The sequence below is a fragment of the Syngnathus typhle genome, linkage group LG5, assembly GCF_033458585.1.
Source record: "Syngnathus typhle isolate RoL2023-S1 ecotype Sweden linkage group LG5, RoL_Styp_1.0, whole genome shotgun sequence".
Lineage (NCBI taxonomy): Eukaryota > Metazoa > Chordata > Actinopteri > Syngnathiformes > Syngnathidae > Syngnathus > Syngnathus typhle.
In genome coordinates, this window is record NC_083742.1 from 17,118,883 (window position 1) to 17,140,652 (window position 21,770).

A 21,770-nucleotide genomic window follows, 5' to 3' on the forward strand; every position below is an offset into this window, starting at 1 on the left:
GTCTTCTTCTTGGTCGGTGCCCGCAGGCTACGTCTCGCACTGCTTTTTCTCCAAGCTTGCCTCCCCGCCGGGATAAATCTAAAAAAAGAAGTAGCAGACAGGTGGTCATGTCTTTTGACAAAAACTAATTTTAGAATGGTCTACATTTTTCATGGATTATAAACATTACCAGACTTAGATTGAAAAGGTTGTTTAAACATAAGCCTTCAAGTCTAGGTTGCGGTTTTGAGACGGCGTTTGGGTTTCGAAATAGGTTTTCAAGGTTGGGTTAGTGATGGCAAGTTACAACACAAGGTTAATTAAGATTTAAATTACGAGTTGGAACTCACATTCGAAATCCTACCACAAAAGTGTTCAAAGCAGTTTTTTTTTTTGTCGCATTTGTGCTTGCGGTGGTGTCGGTGCAGTTGTCGGGTCAGACCCGAGAAAAGAACCTTTGGCGACTGGGTCGACTTGTGCGGCCAGCGGAACAACACCCTCAGTGTGTCGACGTGCACGTCGCCACGGCAACAAACTGCCGCCTGGCTCAGCTGCACTGCTCATGCGCCAAATTTCCAAGTTGGGTTACTAGCCGGGCTCAGTCCTTCAAATTAGGATTTGAAGGCATTTCAAACTCGGTGGCGCACTGGGTAGCACGTCCGCCTCACAGTTAGGAGGGTGCGGGTTGGATTCCACCTCCGGCCCTCCCTGTGTGGAGTTTGCATGTTCTCCCCGGGCCCGCGTGGGTTTTCTCCGGGCACATCCCCAAAACATGCTTGGTAGGCCGATTGAAGATTCCAAATTGTCCCTAGGTGTGAGTGCGAGTGCAAATGGTTGCTTGTCTCTGTGTGCCCTGCGATTGGCTGGCAACCGGTTCAGGGTGTCCCCCGCCTACTGGCCGATGATGGCTGGGATAGGCTCCACCACGCCCATGGGGACTAAGCGGTACAGAAAATGGATGGATGGATGGATGGATGGATGGATGGATGGATGGAGGCATTTCACGCAAAACGTTTTCAAAAGGCGGTTCAGATTAGGGTTTTAACACGCGATGATGCTTTCAAATCAAGGATTTGAATTTAGGGGTGCAAAATACGGTTTTAAGCTTGTGGTTACAGTTTCAATCAAGAGTTAGTGTTTTGAGTTTGTCATAGGGTTTCAAGAGTGGGGTTTTAATTGAGTTCCTGAATAGAAAGCTCGATTTCAGATTAGGGTTACAAGTTTGACACGTTTGTGTCTTAGACAGGGCTCGGGTTTTATGTTTGAGCTTCAAGACAACGTTAGGGTATGAATCGATTGTTTCAAGTCTTGATTATTTTCCAACAAGGGTTAAGGTGCCAATACATTTGACATACATTCATTTCTCCATGCTCTGTATGATATATAAAATATGAAACACAAACAAAACACCTCCACTTTTAAAAGTGTAATTTTGTGTGTGTGACATTTAGCACTTCATATTTATAAGCCAACAGGTTGATGATAAGCAGTTTACTCTCTCAGGCAGGGGTGCTGCCATTTGTCTCGCAGCTAGAGCGTGAAATGAATGTCCCGAGTGTGCCCCGTGCGTGTGTGCGCGTCCAAATCAAAACATCTACGTTAGCGCTCACGTCAGCGATGCCGCTAACAATGCTAACGGTGACTCGCGTTGTATCAATCCGGTTGTCCAATTACAACCCCCCGCAATGCTTCGTTACCACAACAACGCTGTCAAATGTCAATGGCGAGCTGTTTGCTATTGATCTGGTCAGGGCTAACCTGCGGTGCTCGTTAAGGATTTCAAAGTCTCTTTGATGTTCACAAAAACACGTACGTTAAGTTCAACGACAGCTAAAATGTCTTTGATGTGAGGCAAAGGGGATCCTATTTCTCCTGTTTCATGATGACTCAATTGTCTTGGAAATGTAGGAAGAGCTTTAATGTCGACTCAAATAATCTTTGATGTTTTCAAAAACAGATTGATAAGGGTTTAGTTGTCTTCGAGATTTCGGAAAACACAACTGGTTTGGTCGGGTGACGACTAAATTGTGTTTGTTTGGGAAAATATGTACGTTATTTAGCATTTACCTTTAGATTGTTTGTGATATTTTCAACACCCTAATTGATTTGTTCCTTTCACTGCTGAGGCCTCCAATTTGATGTTTACAAACCCATCTGTTTGCTTCGCCGGTGACTGAAATCGATCTTTGATGTTTTGTAAATCACCTTTCTTGCGTTAACGCCAAATTTCATCAAATTCTTTTGTTTGGGTTACTCGTTGACGATTTGACTTGCCAAACACGTTAACAAAATCACCTATTTTGGTTCAGCGATGACTCAAATGTCTTTGATGCCTACATCCAAATAACAGTTAATATTTTGCAAAACTTTCCGTTCATCCAGCAGGACCTTTTTGAGACGCTAACTTCTTTTAGCATTTTTGAGGGCCGAAATGTGAAGCTGTTGACAGCCGTCACGGAAAAGTTGTTTTTGTTGTCATGCAAAGCGAAGACACGTCGTCACGATCGTGTTCACGCGAGTGTTTTTTTTTTTTTTTTTTTTCCGGTCTCTTGCTTCACCAGTCTCCCGAGGTTTCCAGAAAGAGCCTTGCGTTGTCGCTAATACAGCAGCGATGAATAAAGCATGCGTTGCTCATACGCGTCCTGACATGCAGCCGGGCGTCTTCCGGACGAACGTTTTGGTGGTTGGCAGAACAGAAAAGTCTCACAATGTCCACAACTTTTGGCCTGCTCATTTGGAGCAGGGGTCGGCCTAAGGAAGGCCCAAGGTCAGAATATCAGGAACAAAATCTCACAAGGTTCGTTCTTTTTTTATTTTTGTATTTGTGTTTCTATTTGCTGAGTTTATTTCAAATGTACATATGTAAAGTAATGTAAAAGCCATCAAATAGACATGCAACAAAATATACAGATATCTACCCAAAAAATAGAATCATGTTTTGGGTTCAGATCGCATCATTCTTTCTGGCATTAAATTATTGGCTTTCATGACATTTGTCTTTTAATATTTGCTTTTCTTTATTATATTTCTTTATTATTTTGTCACTGTTCGGTTTGAAGCGTTTCTCCAGTGTTCACCAGTAATTTATTCCTATAGTTTGCATTTTTCCTAAATATTTCTCAGCTTACACAAAAAAGGAAAAACGGTGTTCTTGTGTTTTGTTGTTCCACTGAGGATTTGTTTTTTCTAAATTTAGAGTAAATGTGAAAGAATTGATATTTTCTATTTACTTTTCTCAAGTCTGGTTAACGGAACGAAAAAATTAAATACAAATAAGTAACTATTTTAAGTACTATCACACATGTGTGCGTGCATGTGCGTGTAACATCTGGAGCCCGTCTCCTCTCAGGTGGGCTCCACTGTAATTAGCCAGGTGAAGCGCCGTTAAAAGCAAGGTGACTTGTCATTACGGTCTAACGCGGACCTTCAGCCTTTCTGGCGTGTGTGCGCTTGTATGTGTGTGTACATTTTACAAGCAGCTCACGTCTTGGATGCGTTCGATTATTCAGGAGTGCCTAATAAAATGAAATGAGGTGATTTCAAGATGCGGGGAATCGGCCCTTGTTTCCCTAGCAACCGACGCCGCACTTGGGATTTCAGATGCTGCTCCTCCACCCCAAAAATCGCTTCGGGCTCTTAAAAAAAAAAAAGAAATAAATAAAAAAAGTGCAAATGAGGGAAGAAAAGATGAAAGAGAAAAGTTTTTTTTTTTTTACTTTGAGAAAAAGTAAAAAGTGGGAGAGACGATCGGCGCGGCTCGCGTGGGACTTTTGAGAGAAGTTTGAGAACTTTGAAAGCCTTGAATTTGTATGAAACGTCCTTCAGATCCTGCCACCGTTGGGCGGCTCGCCAAAAGTAATTTGCAAGCAACGTTTTAGCGTCACGTGTTCTTTGGAGTTTCTCGTTTTTGTTTTTATTAATCATAGCCATTTGATCTTGAGTATCTTTTCATGATAGTGTGTTACATCTCTTGGTGGCTGACCTTTGTGCAGCTTAGCCGTCATTAGTGTTAGCAAACGCGGCTAAGTAAGATGGCGGCGCGTGCACACGCAGCGGCCTCTCTCTGTCCCGAACGGTGTTTTGTTTTGTCATTTAATGTGGGTTTGTCCGACAGTTTTGTGTGTTCGTCTCGTCGTACCGGGTTGTGCTACAAGTAAAGCGGGCTGGTTCTGCTCGACATCGGCGAAAGCGAGTTTTGTGGCGATCTGGACTTTGAAGCGGGGACATTAAAGGCGCTCGGTCTGCTCCGTCCTGAAGCGTCGGAAGCGGTGTCCGAGGAGGCTGAAGAGGGGCGAGAGCGGGGGCGTCCGGGCCAGGCTGGCGGCCAACCTGTGCCTTCCATTCTTCTGGCGAACGTTCGATCGCTGGACATCAACATGCCTGCTGAGATCTACGAACCGGACAGTGCCTAACTGCTGTGCATCTGGAGCGGCTGGCGTGCAATTGGGCCATTGTACGAGGGGGAACGTCGTGAGGAGGTGGAATGTGCGTCTACATCCGTGACGAATGGTGCCGGGACTCTGTGGTGGCATGCAAGCACTGCTCGCCTCTGGCGAAGTTTGTGATCTCCAGGCTGTTGGGGTCCTGAACTCTCTCCCCCGTTGTTTACTTGTATGTTACTCGTGTACTCTGTCTCGTCACCGTGGGATGGAGGAAACGTAATTTCGATTTCTTTGTGCGTCTTTGCATGAAGGAATTGACAATAAAGCGGACTCTGACTCTCTAATTTGAGGGGGGTTCGCGACTCGCAGTTCTCGCGCAAGGTTCTGCCCGACAGAAATGAAAACGTGCGCGCTTAGAATTCCAAGCTGCTATAAAAGGCAAGTTGACCTCTGCCGGGGTGGCTCCCCCCGCATACAACAAAAGGCGGCGCCGGTAGAACAGGTGAACTTTGGGATTTTTTGAAGCGTGACCGAGGACACAGAGGGAGGAGGAAGGCCGTGTTTTCTGATCTTGACGGATTAGGTTCTTGTGTGGGGGAGTCTTTCTTTCTTTCAACATTTTTACCAGAAAAATGCAAATGTCCGTAAACTGTATTCTGATTGTCCTACTCACTAATAAAGGTAACGTCTAAAAAAAGTGGACTCTCGAAATGCGTTTGTTGCTTAGACAGGATGCAGTAAACAAAGTGATTATCCTCCATTCCAGTAGAGGGCAACATTTTATGAGATAAGTTAAGCGTCGGCTACATTGTAAAAAAAGATTTTCAAAAATGGGCTCTGGTGAAAGCAAAGTTATTAGTGCAATATTTTACCGAAAAAAAGTCATGTTTTGGGGTAAAAAAAAAGGACATTTCACCTCCATTGCTTTAACGGGCTGCATTAGATGTTCAAACGGGAAGAGACAAAAAATAATGACGCACCATTCCAGTTGACGACACTTAACCATAAACAAGTTGCCGCCTTACTTGTAAGCAAAGGAGGACGTTCAAACTCGTACGAGCTGCAGTGCAGTTTCTTCATGCTAAAGAAATTTTGAAATGTGTTTGAAAAAGCTGTCAAAACAGAGCACGACAACCGCATCGGACATGACGAGTCAAGTCGACTCAACCGGCGGCGGCCATGTTGGCACAGCACCGAATCGCAAACGGTTTCACGTGACTTTGCGTCTTTTGCTCAGTTTATTTGCCGCCTCGCCGAGCTGCTGCAGGTAATAAGCAAAGCGACCATGAGCGGTGGCAGCCCAAGTGGCACTAACACACAAAGTGCCCCCCGCCCACCCCCTTTCCTGCCGCCGTGTTATCCTTCATCCCTGGTTTTCAAAAGCGGCAGCGGATGTTCAAACGCTTCCCACGTGAACTCGCCGGATTTTCCCGCTTTCATCTCCTCGGTTGCGAGGCCGTCGCCTTCGTTTACGGGCTCAAGTTATTCCCCACAGGACTTAAAAGACACACCATGGTGTTTTTCATCAAAGAGCCCAAGCTTGATGAGAATCTTGAGGAAGAATTTTGTTTGGGCTATTTCACAACAAGCAGCACTTTGTCAGCTAGTGAAGAGGCCGACTTTCTTCCGCATAACGCTAACAAACAATACAAGTTGTCGTAGAGAAACGAGCCTTGTTGTCATAACCGACGTTCACCAAAACAAACCAAATAACTCGAGCTCGGGCGGAATGGATTTTTTTGAGGCTGATGCCAATTTCGATCAAATTCTGATAACCGTTGTGTGGGTGCGGGCGCGTGGGATGTTTGGTGCACTCGATTGATTTTCGCAGAGTGCCAAACAACCCAGCTTGTTTACATATTTAACATAACTGGCACACTTAGTAGCCGGCGGGGGCTCAACCAAGTCTCTCGGCTGATGTGTTGTGTTGTCGCCGTGGCAACAGGACTCTGTTTGATAAGACCAGGAGTAGCCATGTTGAAAGATGACGTTTACGCTCAAAGCGGCTGGAAAATAACGACGGATGCAAATGTGCCGCAGTCTCTGCTTGGTTGCATCTTGCCCTCAGTTTCACCTGGCATCAAATGTCTGACTGAATAGGCATAAGGAATACCAACACGTTTTTTTTTCTGAATTACGCGTTCGCTCGCCTCCTCAAGAAAACGGGGTCACGTTGATCATTGGTGGTTGCGAGAAATCACAGCTAGCGAGAAAACAGGGTTGTTGTGCGCTAACTCTGGACATCGCACTCCGCAGTCCCTGCTTGGAGTTTCTGATTTCGCCGTGGCGTCGTCTCATGTTCACGCTTTTTCCGGTGCTAAAAAAAAAAAGCAATTTCCTGCATGGGGTCCACAAATAGTCATGTGGAGTATCGAGTTGTCAAAAATGTTTACAATTGACTTCTGCCTCCACATTGCTGCCTTCATATTCCATTCGAAAATAGCTGCCGGCGGCGCTTGCAGCTGTTTCTTGCTGCTCAAATAGTCCGGCGCGGTTAGCGGGGCGTCACTAAATATGGACGCTGCTGTCATAGGGTCACAGGAGCAATGACTGGCCGCGCAGCAAGAGATGCTGAAGCGCTACTGGACATATTTTATAGAGAGCTGAAGAGGGCAAAGGTTGCACCCGAGCGGAACGACATGTTGGCCAGAGTCAAAAGTTGTCATAAGTTCTGCGTGAAAGGTGCCGATCCAAAATAGGCAAGTGAGGTATTTGACCCTTTTGGCAGTGGGGAGGTTTAAGAGAAGTAGGATCAGCAAAGTCCACTTCTGTTCTTTTGCACAACCTCATCGCACTTGTGCCGGAGGTCATTAGAAGCCCCACCACACACACGCACCTCCACGCCTTTCTTGGTGGACACTAATGCATTCTCATTTGTTCCTGCCTTGAAAAAAAAAAAAAAAGTCCTTCCTCGTTCTCATTGTTTCCTCACTCAGCACTTGTCTGATTTACTGCAAGCTCACTGGCACTGGTGTTGCGTTACCATAGCGTTGTGCAAGTGCACGCACACACGTGCGCACACAGTTTAAACAAAATAAAAAATTGAAATCAATACTTGTCACTCAATATTAAAATGGTGGACTTGTTTCTACATTTGAATGGTTGGAAACGTTAAAAAAACGAAAGTGACTTGCATTCCATTGAACAATTAACATAACAATTAAAGCTGTCTGTCCGCTCGTAAAAATCGCCCACCCCCAAATGTTTACTGAAAAATTGAGGCATGCAAATGTTTTTCTTAATAAATGTGAGTAATGACAAAATTGATGAGCATAATTGTGATTATCATCTTGCACGCTTCTGCATCTTAGCAGAGTCGGCGCGTTCCGAGCCCATCCTGTCTCAGCCGGGGTCGTCTTTGAGCGCTACTCGAGTTAAATGTCGAGCTGCTCCGGATGCGTTGATGCATTTTGGCTCGTCATCACAAACGCGTTGAAACATAAGTCGAGCCTGAGGAGGGACGCGTCGTCTTTAATGTGTGAGCCTGCGCCTGCACGTCCATCTTTAAATGTCCCCATGTCAATATGTGTATTTAATCCTTTTCCCGCTCTCTTATGAAGAATCTCATACATGATAATCACCAAGATTCACCCCCTAAACTTGGATCTTCTACTCAAATCTCAGTTTCAAAGAAACTGAACAGTGCCATCTACAGGGATCTGTTAGTCATTACAGCAATTCACAAAGTGCTATAAAAACATGCCCCGGGAGTATTTAAATAGTGTTTTAGGAAGAGGTGGTCTGAAGTGAGAAGCCCCGCCCACTTGGGGAGGCGGGATCTTTAGATTCGACAAAGGAAATGATTGGTTGGGAATCGTTCCAGAAGGGAAGTCAATTACGTTGAGTGGTGCTTGAAGGAAGGATGGCATCGTTGAATGCGCCGCCTCACACGACCCATCAGCGGCGGCAGCAACAGCAGGGCTGTGCATTATTAAAAAGCTGGGGGGGACGCCAAGGCCCCCTTGAACGCAACGTGTGCCGCCAGAGAAAAAAAAAAGTCACTTGAAAGGCTCCCCGTGCAAATGAATTATGAAGCCTTTGTTTTGTTAGCCCTAAAAGCTAAACGCTAGCAGCTGGTTGTCAGATGAGTCGCCCTGCGGAGCGAGCCGGCACGTTTTCGGAGAGGCGAGCCCCAAGCTAGTCCAAACACGACATCATCTTAGCAAAATGGCTCCAAATGTATTTTGGCACCGAGGAGCCATCCGACATTAAATTCCATCTGTCATTCCTTGATTTTCTCCAATGTGTTTGACTTGAGATTTATCTGAGCAGTGCTTCTTCCTCTTGGATCTGGTGCAGGTCCTTTCTGTTTTTTCGGACTCTGTTTTCAGGTGACCTCGGTAGGTGGCTTAGCTATTTGTATCGACGATGCGGAGTCATCGCCCCAAACGTCCCTTTGAGCGGGCTTGTCTCGCGTGTCTATTTGTGTCTTGTTAAATGGGTTAGCGTGGCTCCCAGTGAAGAGCGCCGGTATTAATACACTTGGTCGGACCACGCCAGCAGAAGTTTCTCCACGATAGTGTCTGAATTAATCATCTCGCTTTTCAAGTCTATTTATGGGGCGGGAACTTTTTCTGCTTTTTGGTTCTCCTTGGAGGATGACCTCCAGCCACGCTCGGATGATCTCGAGTCTTGATGTTGACGCTTTCTACCATCTATCCAGCCCAGACGGGTTGCCAGAGGCAGGAAGTGGAATGGAAGCATTTTGAAATGTATTATTGTTAATTTTACTTATATACCTATAATTATATATACTTACTTATATACTTATTTTACTTATATACTTACTTTATATACTTGATTATTCTTTTTCATTTTGGTCTTTTCTGCAAGTGAATGGGCCAACAGGGGGAACGAAGCGGACCCTGGACGACGTTTAATCAACGCAACCCGACTACGGGTCCCGGGAGGCCACAATCTAATTGAGCGCAAGCTTCGAATGACCGTTAACACCGGCTCTCGCCACGGGTCAAGAAATAGCGGCTCGCTGCTCCGCGTTTGTGGTTAACTTGTGGGTCAACGCCATTTTGCAGCAGGGAAAGCAATCGGAACGCCGCGTTCGGACCCGATTGACTTTCTCGAGCGTTTACCCGCCGTTAGCTGCAACGCTCATTTGAGGCGCGAGCGGTGGCCATTTTATTATTAACCTCGGGACCTCGTTATAAAATCCGACGGCTTCCGTCTGTCTCTTTGATGGCATCGTGGTCCAGGTTTCATTCCACCGATTCTTGTAGATGATGAAAATGAAGACATTGTAACCCAAATCGTCGACCATCAAATTGGACCTGAGATTCTTTTGAATTGAACCAAGTAGGCTAAAAATAATCCTTAATCCTAACCTTTCTTCTTAGCTCTCGCTCCCAACCCTCCCCTCCTTATGTCACCCGTGGCTAAACGCTTAGCGTAAAACTGCGAGCGAGCGGTTACGATTGCAACCCGGTCTCGACAGACTCGGCTTCCCTGCTCACGTGATATGTTCTATTTCTGTGCACGCTGACATGCCTGTTTGGGGGTCAACATCTGCTATGTTACATGTCACGCCAAGATCCAAACGGCGAATGTTTCCCTCGTTGGTCGATTTGAGCCCATTATCGGGACATTATTATTGCCCATTTTTCAGACCATCAGGTTGTTGTGAGGGGGGCAAAATTAAAATTTAAGATTGCAAAGTGATTTATGAATATTGACCGTTCAGGTTTGCGGCTCGGGCTCAGTGTTGATGAGCTATCGCTACGTGGCAGCATCAAGGCGTCAGGCTCTCCTTTTATTTCTTTTATATAATGTTGAGTTTTTCAAGTATAACTATCAGATGATTTTTCTGCTTATGTTTCACGAAAGGTTTGTTTGCTTCATTGCAATATGGCCTCTTGATTAGGTACACAAATGCTAACGTCAAACATTTTCTTTCATTCTTTTTCTTCATTTCTTTGAAATATTTAGCATATATTTCAATATTCATGGTTTTATCACTTGAGAGTAATATATCCATTGTAGCCTTAAAGTCTTTGGAAAAAAAATTCAAATAGCCGTATGGACACCCGCTAAGCAAAAGTGAAAAAAGGGTCGTTTTCCTGCCGCGTTTTTAACGAGCGTTCTTCTCTTGTTCTCTTTTCCGACAGGATAAGTCGCGGTGGCGCCTGCAGGGGTGCCGGGAGTGCACATGCCATGACGAGGTGGTCATCTGTGCGCCCGTCCGATGCGCCAACCCGCAGTGCGACTTTCAAAAGGTACGGTGGCCATTTTGGGACAGCCCCCAAAATAGAAATGATTCATGCTGAAAGTACAAAGGATGCCTAGTGACGAGCTTAACGTAGACTTGACACGGTCCGTCCTCAAGAACTTAAGCTGACAGTTTAAAGTTCATAATCACATTTTTCTAACCCTTCATTTATTCATTCTGTAAAGGAAAATGTTTTTAAATTGTACAGATATCTTTTCTGAAAATATTCTAATAGCATGTCATTACATTTTGATCAGTGTGTTTAAATAGTTATCACTAATTTTTTCGCAATCGTGTTTTCGCTGAATTGACGCATCGCCGTCTAACCAACCAACCGGACGCCGCCTTGCACCCAAACAAATGCCATCATGGTCCCCCAATTTGGTTTCACGAAAGGGCGAGCGCTTGAGGATTGCCGCCGAGGGATGCTGCCCAGAGTGCGTCTCCGCCGTGGAGGGAGGGTGCAGCTACCAGGGCCTCACATACGCAGTGCGTGCCGCCAACACGCCGTGACCTCCGTCGGCACCTTGGGACGTGCGTTTCTTTTTTTTCTCAGCACGACACAGAGTGGAGCCCCTCGCCGTGCACGTTGTGCGAGTGCTCCGCAGGCGAGGCGTCTTGCCGCCCCCGCCGCTGCCCCGCCCTCATTTGTCCCGACGACCGCCGACCTTTCACCCCGGCAGGAGAATGCTGTCCCGAGTGCGCTGGCGACGGAGGTGAGCTGAGCAGGCAAATTCAACAAATTCAGCGTTCATTCTTTTTTTCCCCAAAGCATTTTGTCTTTGCTTCACAAGCCATCAAAACAACAGACTTGACGTATGTATATGCGAGCGGCGAGCTGCTTTGTACAAATGTGGCACTCTCACAGGAGTGCGGCAAATTGCGCTCAAAATAGCAGCTTGGAGGATGTCAACAACAGCAACGTTTGATACTTACCTTTCTTTTCATCTGGCATCCATCGTTTGCATGTCAAACAGCTTTCCGCATCTTTGTCGGGATGAATCATCAGCGCTTTGTCCAACACCTTTGTCTTGTTGTGTTTTTTTTTTTTCTTTAAAGATTTTTCGAGAACATTTTAGTGGCGCGTGACTCACGCATAAACAATTATCTGGCGTCAATCGCAAATGGTGTCTTTTGACTTTTGGAGACTTTTTGGGTGGGTCTATTCATGAAAGACGATCCCTCTGTGTTCTTAAGTGAAACTGGCTTCAGTTTTTTTTTTTTTTTTAAATCTTGGTAGCCACCGCTGACATTGACACAATGACCTGAAAATGGTTGCTTCAAATCACAACTTGAAAACTTTTTGAGCACGGCCGCCGATTGAAACTCTTTTGTGAGAACCGGCATTTCGGATTGATAAATGAAACTGGTTTCTGGGACTCAATTTTCAAACCATTAGAATGACCCGGAAATGGCCAAACTCTGCTTCAAAATGAGCAGGGCCTCTTGGGACGTTTTTATAGTTCTACTCGTGGCCGACATACCTACCAAACACCAGGTTGCCAAGTGAAACCGCTTTTCGGGACTTTGAAAAAAGTTGAAGGAAAATTGTTAATGAACCAAAAAGCAAAATGGCCGACTTTTTTTTTGTCTTTACGGGCCCGGTTCCGGACACGTTCTATTCATGATATGCATGCCCGTCGAATCTTTTGCTGCAGCTGACGGCGCATGTGTGCGTGCGTGTGTGCGTGTCTGTCAGAGTCTTGCTCCTGGGAGGGTTCCCAGTACAGAGACGGTGAGGAGTGGCGTCCCAGCCGGTGTTCCAGATGCGTCTGCCACAGCGGGGATGTCCGATGCTCGGTGGCCGAGTGTCCGCCGGTGGCCTGCGAAGCTGTGAGCCGCCGTCGCCCCTTTCGCACGTTGCTGTCCATCGACGATCGTGACAAAAAAAAAGAATGCATGCTGTCCCCTCAGAATGAAAACTTGGTGATTCCGCCTGGTCAGTGCTGTCCTCAGTGCCTCTCCAATCCATGCTTGTCTGCTGGGAAGCAGTACCAGGTCATGTCACTTCATTAGGAACACAACACCTCAATAGGAGACTCTAACGAGTGTGCGTGTGTGTGTTTACAGCATGGCGAGCAGTGGCAAAAGGACGCCTGCACTACGTGTGTTTGCGAGCGGGGTCAGTCCAAATGTCACGTACACACTTGCCAGACGGTCAACTGCGATAAGGTGAGTTTGTACACAGTGTTTGCTCAAACAAATAAACACGCACACACATGCGGATGACCGGGTGTTTCAAACGTGTGGTCAGGGGGCGATTTGCGGTCTGCGGGATAATATTTTGAAGCCCTTGACATCCAAGTCTGTTAGTGCAGCCCCCTGCATCTTTTGCCCGAGCTGTTTTTTTTTTTTTTTCTTCGATGCAAAGTGGACGGAAAAATAATATCCTGACACCCATGTGCGGCCATGTCTTTTTCAAAACCTCCCGGGAAGCTTGGCAAAAAACACAACCAAGTTCAAGAAAAACAGGAGACAGAACGTGGCAGGTACACACACACCGAATTGTTCAGATTGTTGCCTGGAACGTATTAGTTAGTAAGTGATGGCATACTAAATGGATGAAATTGACACACTTGGCCATGATAAACTGAAATGTTGGAAAGAGCGACTGAAACACACACACACTTGGATGCAGGCGTACGCTTTGACATTCAGCACTGAGCACGTCCTCGTACATTTGGATGCGCACAGAGATTCTGCAACGAGATTGCGGTGCAAGACCTTGTGGGATTGTTTCTGTCTAACACGCACGCACAAGCACCGGCTCACACGCAACAGTTGACATTTCATTTGTGGTGGTGAGCAATGTAGTCTGTATCGGCATCTCGTTAGGAAGTCATAGAAACGCACGCCCGCAATCAAATGTAATAGAAAGATGCAATTACACCAGAGAGACACTTTTACGTTTTGTCACATATAACCACTGACAAAGTCATATCCAGGGCGGATTTTATTCATTCAGAATTCCTGAATTTATTCAGTGGATTATTTATCAAACTGCTGTGTCCAGACTCGAGAATTGCAAGACAGCTTGAGTCTGGGAATGTATCAAAACATCACCTCCCTCATACTATATAGACTCGTCAGTGAATTCATTGACTAGTCAGTCAGGTCAGTCGGTTAGTTTGGTTAGTTTGGTTGGTTAGTTGGTTAATTGGTTAGTTGGTTGGTTAGTTAGTTAAAATCAATTATTGGTTTATCACTCAGGCAGTCAGTTAGTCAGTAGGGTCAGTTGGTTAGCTAATTTGGTTGGTTGGTTGGTTGGTTGGTTGGTTGGTTGGTTGGTTGGTTGGCTGATCAGTTGGTTTGTCAGAGGGTTGGTTCATCACAGTTTGCTGGTAGCTAGGCAGAATACACCTCGTTTAGTTGATGGACTATCTTCAAAGAAGAAGCTTCACGAGTTCCAACTCTGTTCCTGTTGCCATCTCACTCATCCGAAACCAACAAGGCAGAAGAAGCTCCGGGTTCGAAGACAACGCGGGCCTCTGAGGTGCGGAACATGTGAAAATATCCTCCGGGATGGATGATGGAGATCAGAGGCGGGGCTGCGCCTTGAACAAACTCACTCGCCCCGCCGGCCGGTTGCCCAACCAACCAACCAAGGCTGGCTGCTCTTAATCAAAATTCACAACGTGGACGCATCAGGCAGCATGCGCAGCAACTTCAATCTCACTTTATTCTTTCCGGCGCCGCGGCAGCCGCAATTGTCATCCATCAAAGCGTGAGATGAGTAGCTGAGGAAATGTTCTAATCATGTCACTCGACTCACGTGTCTGGCCACTGCCGTGGCGCCGCACTTCAGGCATGTCAAGAGAGAGGAAAAAAAAAAAAGCACACGATAAGACGACTCCTTGTAAATGTGTGAAAACCTGTCGTCGCAATTAGTAAAACGTCAATGTGAACGCACCGATGTTTACTGACAGGAGTGCCAATGGCAATCCGGGAGCTAACGCACGCAACTGCCATTTTGGTGGGTATACTCAAAAGGGAATTTTCTTTCGGCAGGGTCAGACCAAGGTGAGGCGTGCAGGCCAGTGCTGCGAAGAGTGCGCCGCCGCCCGCGAGAGCTGCCTGTACCGGGGTCTAGTGCGTTACCACGGCGACATGTGGAACGACGACGACGGCGGCTGCGAATTTTGCACGTGCACCCGCGCTCAAGTCGTCTGCCACAAGGCCGAGTGCGCCCGCCTCCGATGCCCGCAGGTATATGCACGTTTGGCTTTTGTACTTCTCGCCGACGTTGGTGTCGAATGACCGTCTCTCTTTTGGATGCATTCCCATGGAAGACAAAAAGATTAATTGTGTCTGCCTCCATTTGGATCACAGTCTGTCGCTTGGGTAATTATTTCCTTGAGTTGGACGTTATTGACTTGGCCCGTCGGTTGCTTTGATTTTTATTTTGCTTTTTTTTAATAGCTTAGTTAGGTAAATGTTCCAAAGCGGCGGTGTCCAATCTACGGCCCGCAGGCTGCAATTGGCCCGCGGGCCGTAGATTGAATTTTTAATTGGCCCGCAAGAAGACCGGCGTCAAAGCGCACCTCAGAGAAGGAACAAACTTTGTCATGCGTTTTTTTTTTTTTTTTTTCATCCTCATGTGCACATCTCTGCTCAAATATCGGATTTTCCATCTTGGGCTTTGCCATGATCCAGTATGTGGCCGCAGCGGGAGGACGGACGAACGAGGAATCATTTGCACTTAAACGCTTGGCCGCTTCCACTTTGGCTAATTGACTCGGCCAAAGTGACACAAATGGAGAGACTGGATGAAACTGGCGTGTGTGTGTTTGTCTGCATGTGTGGATGTGCGAGAGCGTCATGGGCGGGCAGCGCGCGAAGAAATCAGCAACAGTGGCAAATGAAGACGACATTTAGCATCATTAAAGAGCCGAGTAAGGAAAAATAAACGTAGCTTTGGACACAGAAGGGAAGGCTTTTGGGTTTGCCAGCAAAAGCTTGGCCCAATGTTTTTTGTCAACTCAATGTTTATTTGTTTAGCTCTCATAAAACCGACTACGTTGATTAAAGGAAAGTTTTACAAAACATTATTTTTGTTTATTTCCTTGCTTATGTGCAATTTGGGGTCCAAAAGTCCAAAGCGATTATTTTATTGTACTTTTCTAAATATCTATTGGCTTTCAGAATTTTTTATTCTTTTATTTGTTGTCAATATTTTGATGTTTTCCTACTTCTGTGATGAAAACATGTCTAATATTAGCAGTGTGCTAGGGACCTAGCTTAAAACAGCTAGCTTCTCCACCCAAAGAGGGAGGTCGACTGGATTGAAGATCAAGTTTCTCAACATTTGATTTTGTGTCTTTTGTAGGGATCGGAGCCGGTTCGCCCTCCGGGAACGTGTTGCCCGCAGTGCTCCTCGGACAAAACGTCCTGTTCGCACCGAGGACAGTCGTACAAGGTCAAAGAACAAGTATTGCGCGGGAACCATCTCGCATACTCTGCTCGCTGTCTCTCTTAGCCCAAACTTTTTTTCTTCAAAAGTATTATCGATTTTCACCTTCCTCATTAAGGTAAGGTGAGACGTGTAAAAAAAGGTAGAATGCAAAGCTGGGCATTTTTTCCCCCCTCCCGCCTTTAGTTTATCTCGTCCAACTTTGCAGGAAAGGTCAGCCAAGGCACAAAGCGAAAAGAACGCTTATCTTTTTTTCCAGTCGCTTCTTTTTCCAACATCTCCTTGGAGAAATCCATCCTGCCGGTCTAAACAAATCATGTAGTGCGTACTCACGGCTCACTTCAGTGCTCACGCATCCATCTGCGGGCCTGCCAAGACACTTTGGATTTGTTTTTTTGATTCGCCTCTGTGAGTTTTTCTTACTGGTTTGTCAAGTGCCGGCATGTTTTATTAGAACATCCTAAAATCGGGCCTGGTCTGTCCTCAGGAGACCTCGCCAACTTTCCTTACTGGGGCTTCAAATGCATTTTGTTGCTAAACCAATGCAGTTAGGTAATCAGTTAGTTAGTCAGTCAGTCAGTTAGTAACTGTCTAGCGGTTATAAAGGTCTACCGTGTTCCTCTCGGTGAAAGCCTTTTTTTCTACAAAAATATTGAGTCGACCTATTGTCGCCTCAGGACTCGGATCGCTGGACCGATGGCAGCTGCCGCGAGTGCGAGTGCCGCGACGGCCAGGTGACGTGTTACCTGCCATCCTGCCCGACGTGCCCACCAGGCACCTTGGTTGTGGCTCTGGAGGGACAGTGCTGCCCCCGCTGTCACCAAGGTGAATTGCACGTGTGCGTGCGCGTGTGTCACAAAGGATTGTGTGTCAAGTTGCCTTTGGCAGCTAAAGGTTTCTCCTCCGTGGATGTGTTGTTATGCAAATGAGCAGCCGTGATAAATAACGACGAGGTCGGTGCCGTTATTGTCAATCGCGCCGCGCCAAAATCCAGGGCAACTTTCCAGCACGAGTCCCGGGACTAGGCCGACTTAACATATTTGCTGTTTGCGCAGTAAATGTGCTGATAGCCAGTGTCGACAACAAGACTCAAGGAGGTCATTCGAAGGCAATTCCAGGTTTCGGAGGCAACGTTGAGATGGCTTTTGAATCACAGAAAGGAAAATATTGGGGTGCTTTTATTTGGGTTCTTCAAGTTCCTTGTGTGTGTGGATGAGGGGGGGGGGGCGCTGCATGCATGTGTTTTGTCAGTCAGTCCCCATTAGAAGAGAGAGAAAAAATCTTTTCATTTCTTTCTTATCAGGCGCAACACTGGAATGCTTTGAATATTCAGAGTGTGTGCGCGCGCACGCACCTGCTTTGAGCGCCTTCCAAAAAAAGCGTAAATAACCTTAGTGAGTGAAGGGTATGCGTGTGAGAGAGCCGAGCAAAGAGCTGGCGGGATAAATAAAAGGACGTTGTCGATGCGGGAGATAAAACGCGCACAAAAAGACAATTGTCCTTGACGAGTTATGAGGAGGGGCCCAACCAGGCTCCAGTGTCGAGCTCAAGTTAGCGCGTCCCGCTAACGCTTTCCAAAAGTTCGGCAAATGAACATTTACGGAGCGGTACAAATGAAGTTCAGGTTTCAAGTCATGGTTTCAAATGAGGCTTTCAAAGTGAGGCATTCCAAGCCGCATTGTAATCCTGTCACTCAAATGTTGGCTCAAAGTCATCGTTAGGATTTCGGATTTGAGTTTAAGACGGGCTTTTAAATTGGTGTTTTAAATCCAATTGGGGTTTGATAAACCCCGTGTTATTGAGGTGTTTGGCTTTTCAAAGTCTGCTCTGATATTTGAGTTTGAAGGCCACGTTCTAAAGTTGTTGCGTTGATGATTAGCCATCAGTCTTGCGGCAAAAAACTAATAACGCGCCGACATATAAACAGCGTGCGACCTTTCCCCTTGTCGTTCATCACGTCGCGACATCACACCTGAGACTGCTTTTTCTCTCCCCCCGCTGTCGCATCACTTCAGGCTTCATTTCCGTGTCACTCTTTCAATTTTATCCAACAGACCGAACGGATGATAAACAAATGCGCCACAGAGGAAGACCAAGACAACCAATGTGGCTCACTTCTTTTTTCTCTTCCTCTAAATGACCAAACGGTAACTTAGCACTTAGCAAACCTCGCTAACGACATAGCCGCCCAGTAACTGTATTCTGATAATAGCCTAGCAAGGTTCTAGCGTGTTGCTACATTCTAGTAACGCGCTAGCACGTGCTAGCATTCATCTACATGTCGGTCAGTGACCACGGTTGTTTTGTTTGATCAATGGAATCCCGCACGATGTAGGATCAGTGAAACCCGACAAGATGCGCTGCATTCATGTCTAATTCTTTGGTTTCGTTGTTGTCGAGCGCCTCGCGCTAATGGCTGCTTGTAGACAATGAGGAAGCTTTAGCTTGCCAGGCCGGCCTTAAGCTTTCAATTTGGGAGCATTTTTAGATGCGTGCGTGTCCCAATCTGCTTAAATGCTACGGAACATTTACATTCTAAGATGATCAATAGGTTGTAAGGATTGATTTTTGTTTTAACTTATTTTGCAGTTCCGTGCGACGCAGACTGTGAGTCATGTTCCCGGACGCCGGATCACTGTGACAGCTGTACGGACCCGAAGGCCCTCCTCCATCTCGGCCGCTGTTTGTCCGTCTGTCCTGAGGGTTTCTTCCCCGACGGCCTCGAGTGTGCAGGTATTGCCCGACTTTGCTGCCTCATTCCAGATTCTGTTAAATGAATTTTTATTGGACCTAGAGTTTCACTCAGATAGATGCACGTCACATTCTTGTTTTGTTTTGAAAAACATTCTCAGTCAAAACATTATTTGCTGTCAATTATGGAACGCCTAAAAAAAAAACTAGCAAGAAAGGAACTTGCGGGACCGCATATGTGCTACGTCCCCACATTGACGACCGTGGCGTATTTTTCTTTCTGGCACCTCACCCAACAGCTCACTTGACTTTTACGAGCCATTAGGCCATAAATGGCGTCGCCGTAAAAGCTATGGGACGGGAGACGGCGGAGCAAATGAGAAAACGAGCCGCTAATGTTTGCGATAATAACGTGATTTAGCCGCAAACGCTCTCCACGCGTACTTGACTTTAACGACGACGTTATGATGATCGTTTGCGGCGACTGATTTTTGCCATGGTGTCACCGTGACACGTTTGGACAAGTGTTAACATTTTTAATAGATTTTATTAAGTTGTGCAAAGATGAATCTATTTCTTTTCTTTTTACATTTACATACGGCTTGTATGTCTCAAGAGTTTGTATTTTTGTATAGACAGGTAACTCACAATGACAGTTTACAATAATGTCACTGCATATAGAAATCAGGACAGATCAATATTTCTCGCCTATTACAATTGTACTAGTGACAAAGCAACAATAAAAATAATCATTAAATTGTTTAGGTATTCAAAATGTTTTTATTTTCCTACCGCAACGCGTTACAATAAATGTTAAAAAAATCAAATACAATGACAGCAGAGGAAAAAAAATCACAGGAGCTTTTTTGCTCTTCACTGTTTTTCCTTCGACTTGTCTTGTTTCCGCTCGATGTTATTCGTATCATCCGACTGCGCCGGGGTTCATCTCGGGCCACCTGATTAGGTTCTCGTCGGCTTGCGCTTTTCTCCTGTAAGCAGAATCCCTCTTTTTCCTCACGAAACTTGTTAGAGAATAAATGTCACCTCTGAAATAGTGCAACTACACTTCGGTTGGCGGCAGGAAAGGGAAGAAAAATTTGGATCAATAAAAAGGTGAGCTTTGTTGACTACTAAATTTCCAATGTGGCTGCGGGCTGCTCTCGCTAGCGCAGATAAAGTCGATGGAAAGACGATTTAAATGCGTCGTAAACGACCAAAGTTTAAAGATGAGATGCACAAGTTTTCATGGCCGTCTGCCGTATAATTTAATAAGAAGAAATAATGTTTTTTAAATTATTTTTCAATTTATACTTCATAGACTTTTAAATCATTTAGTTTTCAGGTATTATGTTTTAGTGGTGTTATGAGTCAATATTTATATAAAATAATAACGCGAGAATGTCTTTTTTTAATGTGATATATAAACAATCCAAAAGCCAAAGAATAACAAAACGGTGAGCAGTTTCTCCTTGAAGCTCGCTGAGCTGAGGTCTGGCCCTCCTCCCACGTGACGTTCGTCACCGTGGCTTCATCGGGCATCGTCAAGTTGCCATTTTTGTCTTTGCAGCTTGCCCTTGGTCCTGCGCCACGTGCAGCAGCAGGTGGTCCTGCCGCTCGTGCCGGCCGCAGCGCCCCCTGCTGAGCGCCGACGGCGACGGCTGCCTGGCAACCTGTCCCGCCGGCACCTACCTGGACAACGGCCCAAAACAATGCCGATGTAAGTTCCCTTTCCGGTTTCTCCTTCCACTGGCTCAGAATCTCGACGTGAAGCGTGCTTGGATGAGCTGCGACTTGTTTGCTTTGCATCGATTGCTTATTGATTCGTCCGGCCGTAATTTATTGAACCTGGGGCTTTTTTATTTGTCCGCAGCTTAGCAACAACTTTCAAATGGAAAGGCAGGAGGTGAAAGCATCCGACATTGCGGTGCTTTGATGCTGACCTATGGGCACCGTAAAGTGCTTTGACGCAGAGTGCTTCCATTTCGCTGAGCTTTAATGCCGACCGTTTACATTTCAATTTCAGCAAGCTGTCTCAAGGCAGCCGATGCCGGAGATTTAGCCGCGATCACCGAGTCTGACCCGCGATGATGTGCGACTGCGCCAAAGTGCGCCAGCCATGGCGGCACTTATCCACTTGGCACAGGCTGAGAAGTGAGCGTATTTAATAATGCAGCGCAATCTAATGTTGGATGACTTAGCGGCATGAAATATTATTGCTTGAATTCCCACACTGAACCTCGGGGAACGCAAGAGTGAAATTCCAGCGCCGCATGACGGATCTGCTTTATAACCTCGGCAGAAGGAGGCGGCAAGAGAGGCGCGAGACTCGTTCGATCTCCTGCCGGCCGTCATTAATCAGGCAATCCGCCTCGGAGGTCCGCTCGTACCCTCCAGCCAGGGGCGATAAGTAAAAGCCGGCCGAGGAGGATGACCATAAGCCCCCGCGGGTGTGCTAAGATGCTCACCCGCGCTGAACGGCTCGGGCTGCCGCCACTTTGCAAGTAAACACGGGAAGGCCGTATTTCACAGCGTAATGAGCATCGTCGATGGAGAAAAGCCTCACGTTGCCGTGGCGACGCGTCCCGCCTTGTCCTGTCTTGCGGCGCTGTGCGTGTGTGCGGGAGGATGCGTCTGGAAAGGTTCCCAGCAGATTGTAGCTTATCTTGGCTGTGGAGCAAGACCACCGTGAAAAACAATGACTCTCTCGTGGAAGACCCCCCACGGTGCGGTTGTGTCAGAGGCTCACACTATTTACCGCTACTGCACGTAAACAATGTTGGCATGTTAATGACACTGGGGAAGCGTCACCTTGGAGACGGTCTTCAGTCAAGTCTGCTTGAACACATTAAATTGCTCGGAGTATGCCCGGCAACAGCATTTAGGAGACGCAAAGAGGAAGACAAAAATTTAAACAAAAAAAAAAAAACAGGAGGGACATAAAATTGGAAAAAAAAGAAAAATCCCAGTTATTAATATTATTGTGGTTTCATTCTGATCCTTTTTCCAAAGCTGCTTTGTCTGTGCTCGCTTTAATAGGCCAAGCGCTGATCTTATTAGGAGAGAGTCAGCTTTGGTGGGTTGTCGTAGT

The 21,770-nt window shown here is 46.2% G+C and overlaps 1 protein-coding gene across 1 annotated transcript in view; it reads left to right on the top strand.

The window, feature by feature from the left end:
- Nucleotides 1–21,770, top strand: part of fras1 (Fraser extracellular matrix complex subunit 1) — a 61,927-nt gene that overhangs the window by 8,278 nt on the left and 31,879 nt on the right. Inside the window, exons 3-13 of the mRNA XM_061279011.1 lie at nt 10,481–10,588; nt 10,978–11,070; nt 11,138–11,297; nt 12,281–12,414; nt 12,496–12,579; nt 12,652–12,753; nt 14,590–14,787; nt 15,908–15,997; nt 16,669–16,816; nt 18,581–18,724; nt 20,250–20,399. Of these exons, the coding sequence (XP_061134995.1) occupies nt 10,481–10,588; nt 10,978–11,070; nt 11,138–11,297; nt 12,281–12,414; nt 12,496–12,579; nt 12,652–12,753; nt 14,590–14,787; nt 15,908–15,997; nt 16,669–16,816; nt 18,581–18,724; nt 20,250–20,399 (1,411 nt within the window). The remainder of the gene's footprint in view (nt 1–10,480; nt 10,589–10,977; nt 11,071–11,137; nt 11,298–12,280; nt 12,415–12,495; nt 12,580–12,651; nt 12,754–14,589; nt 14,788–15,907; nt 15,998–16,668; nt 16,817–18,580; nt 18,725–20,249; nt 20,400–21,770) is intronic.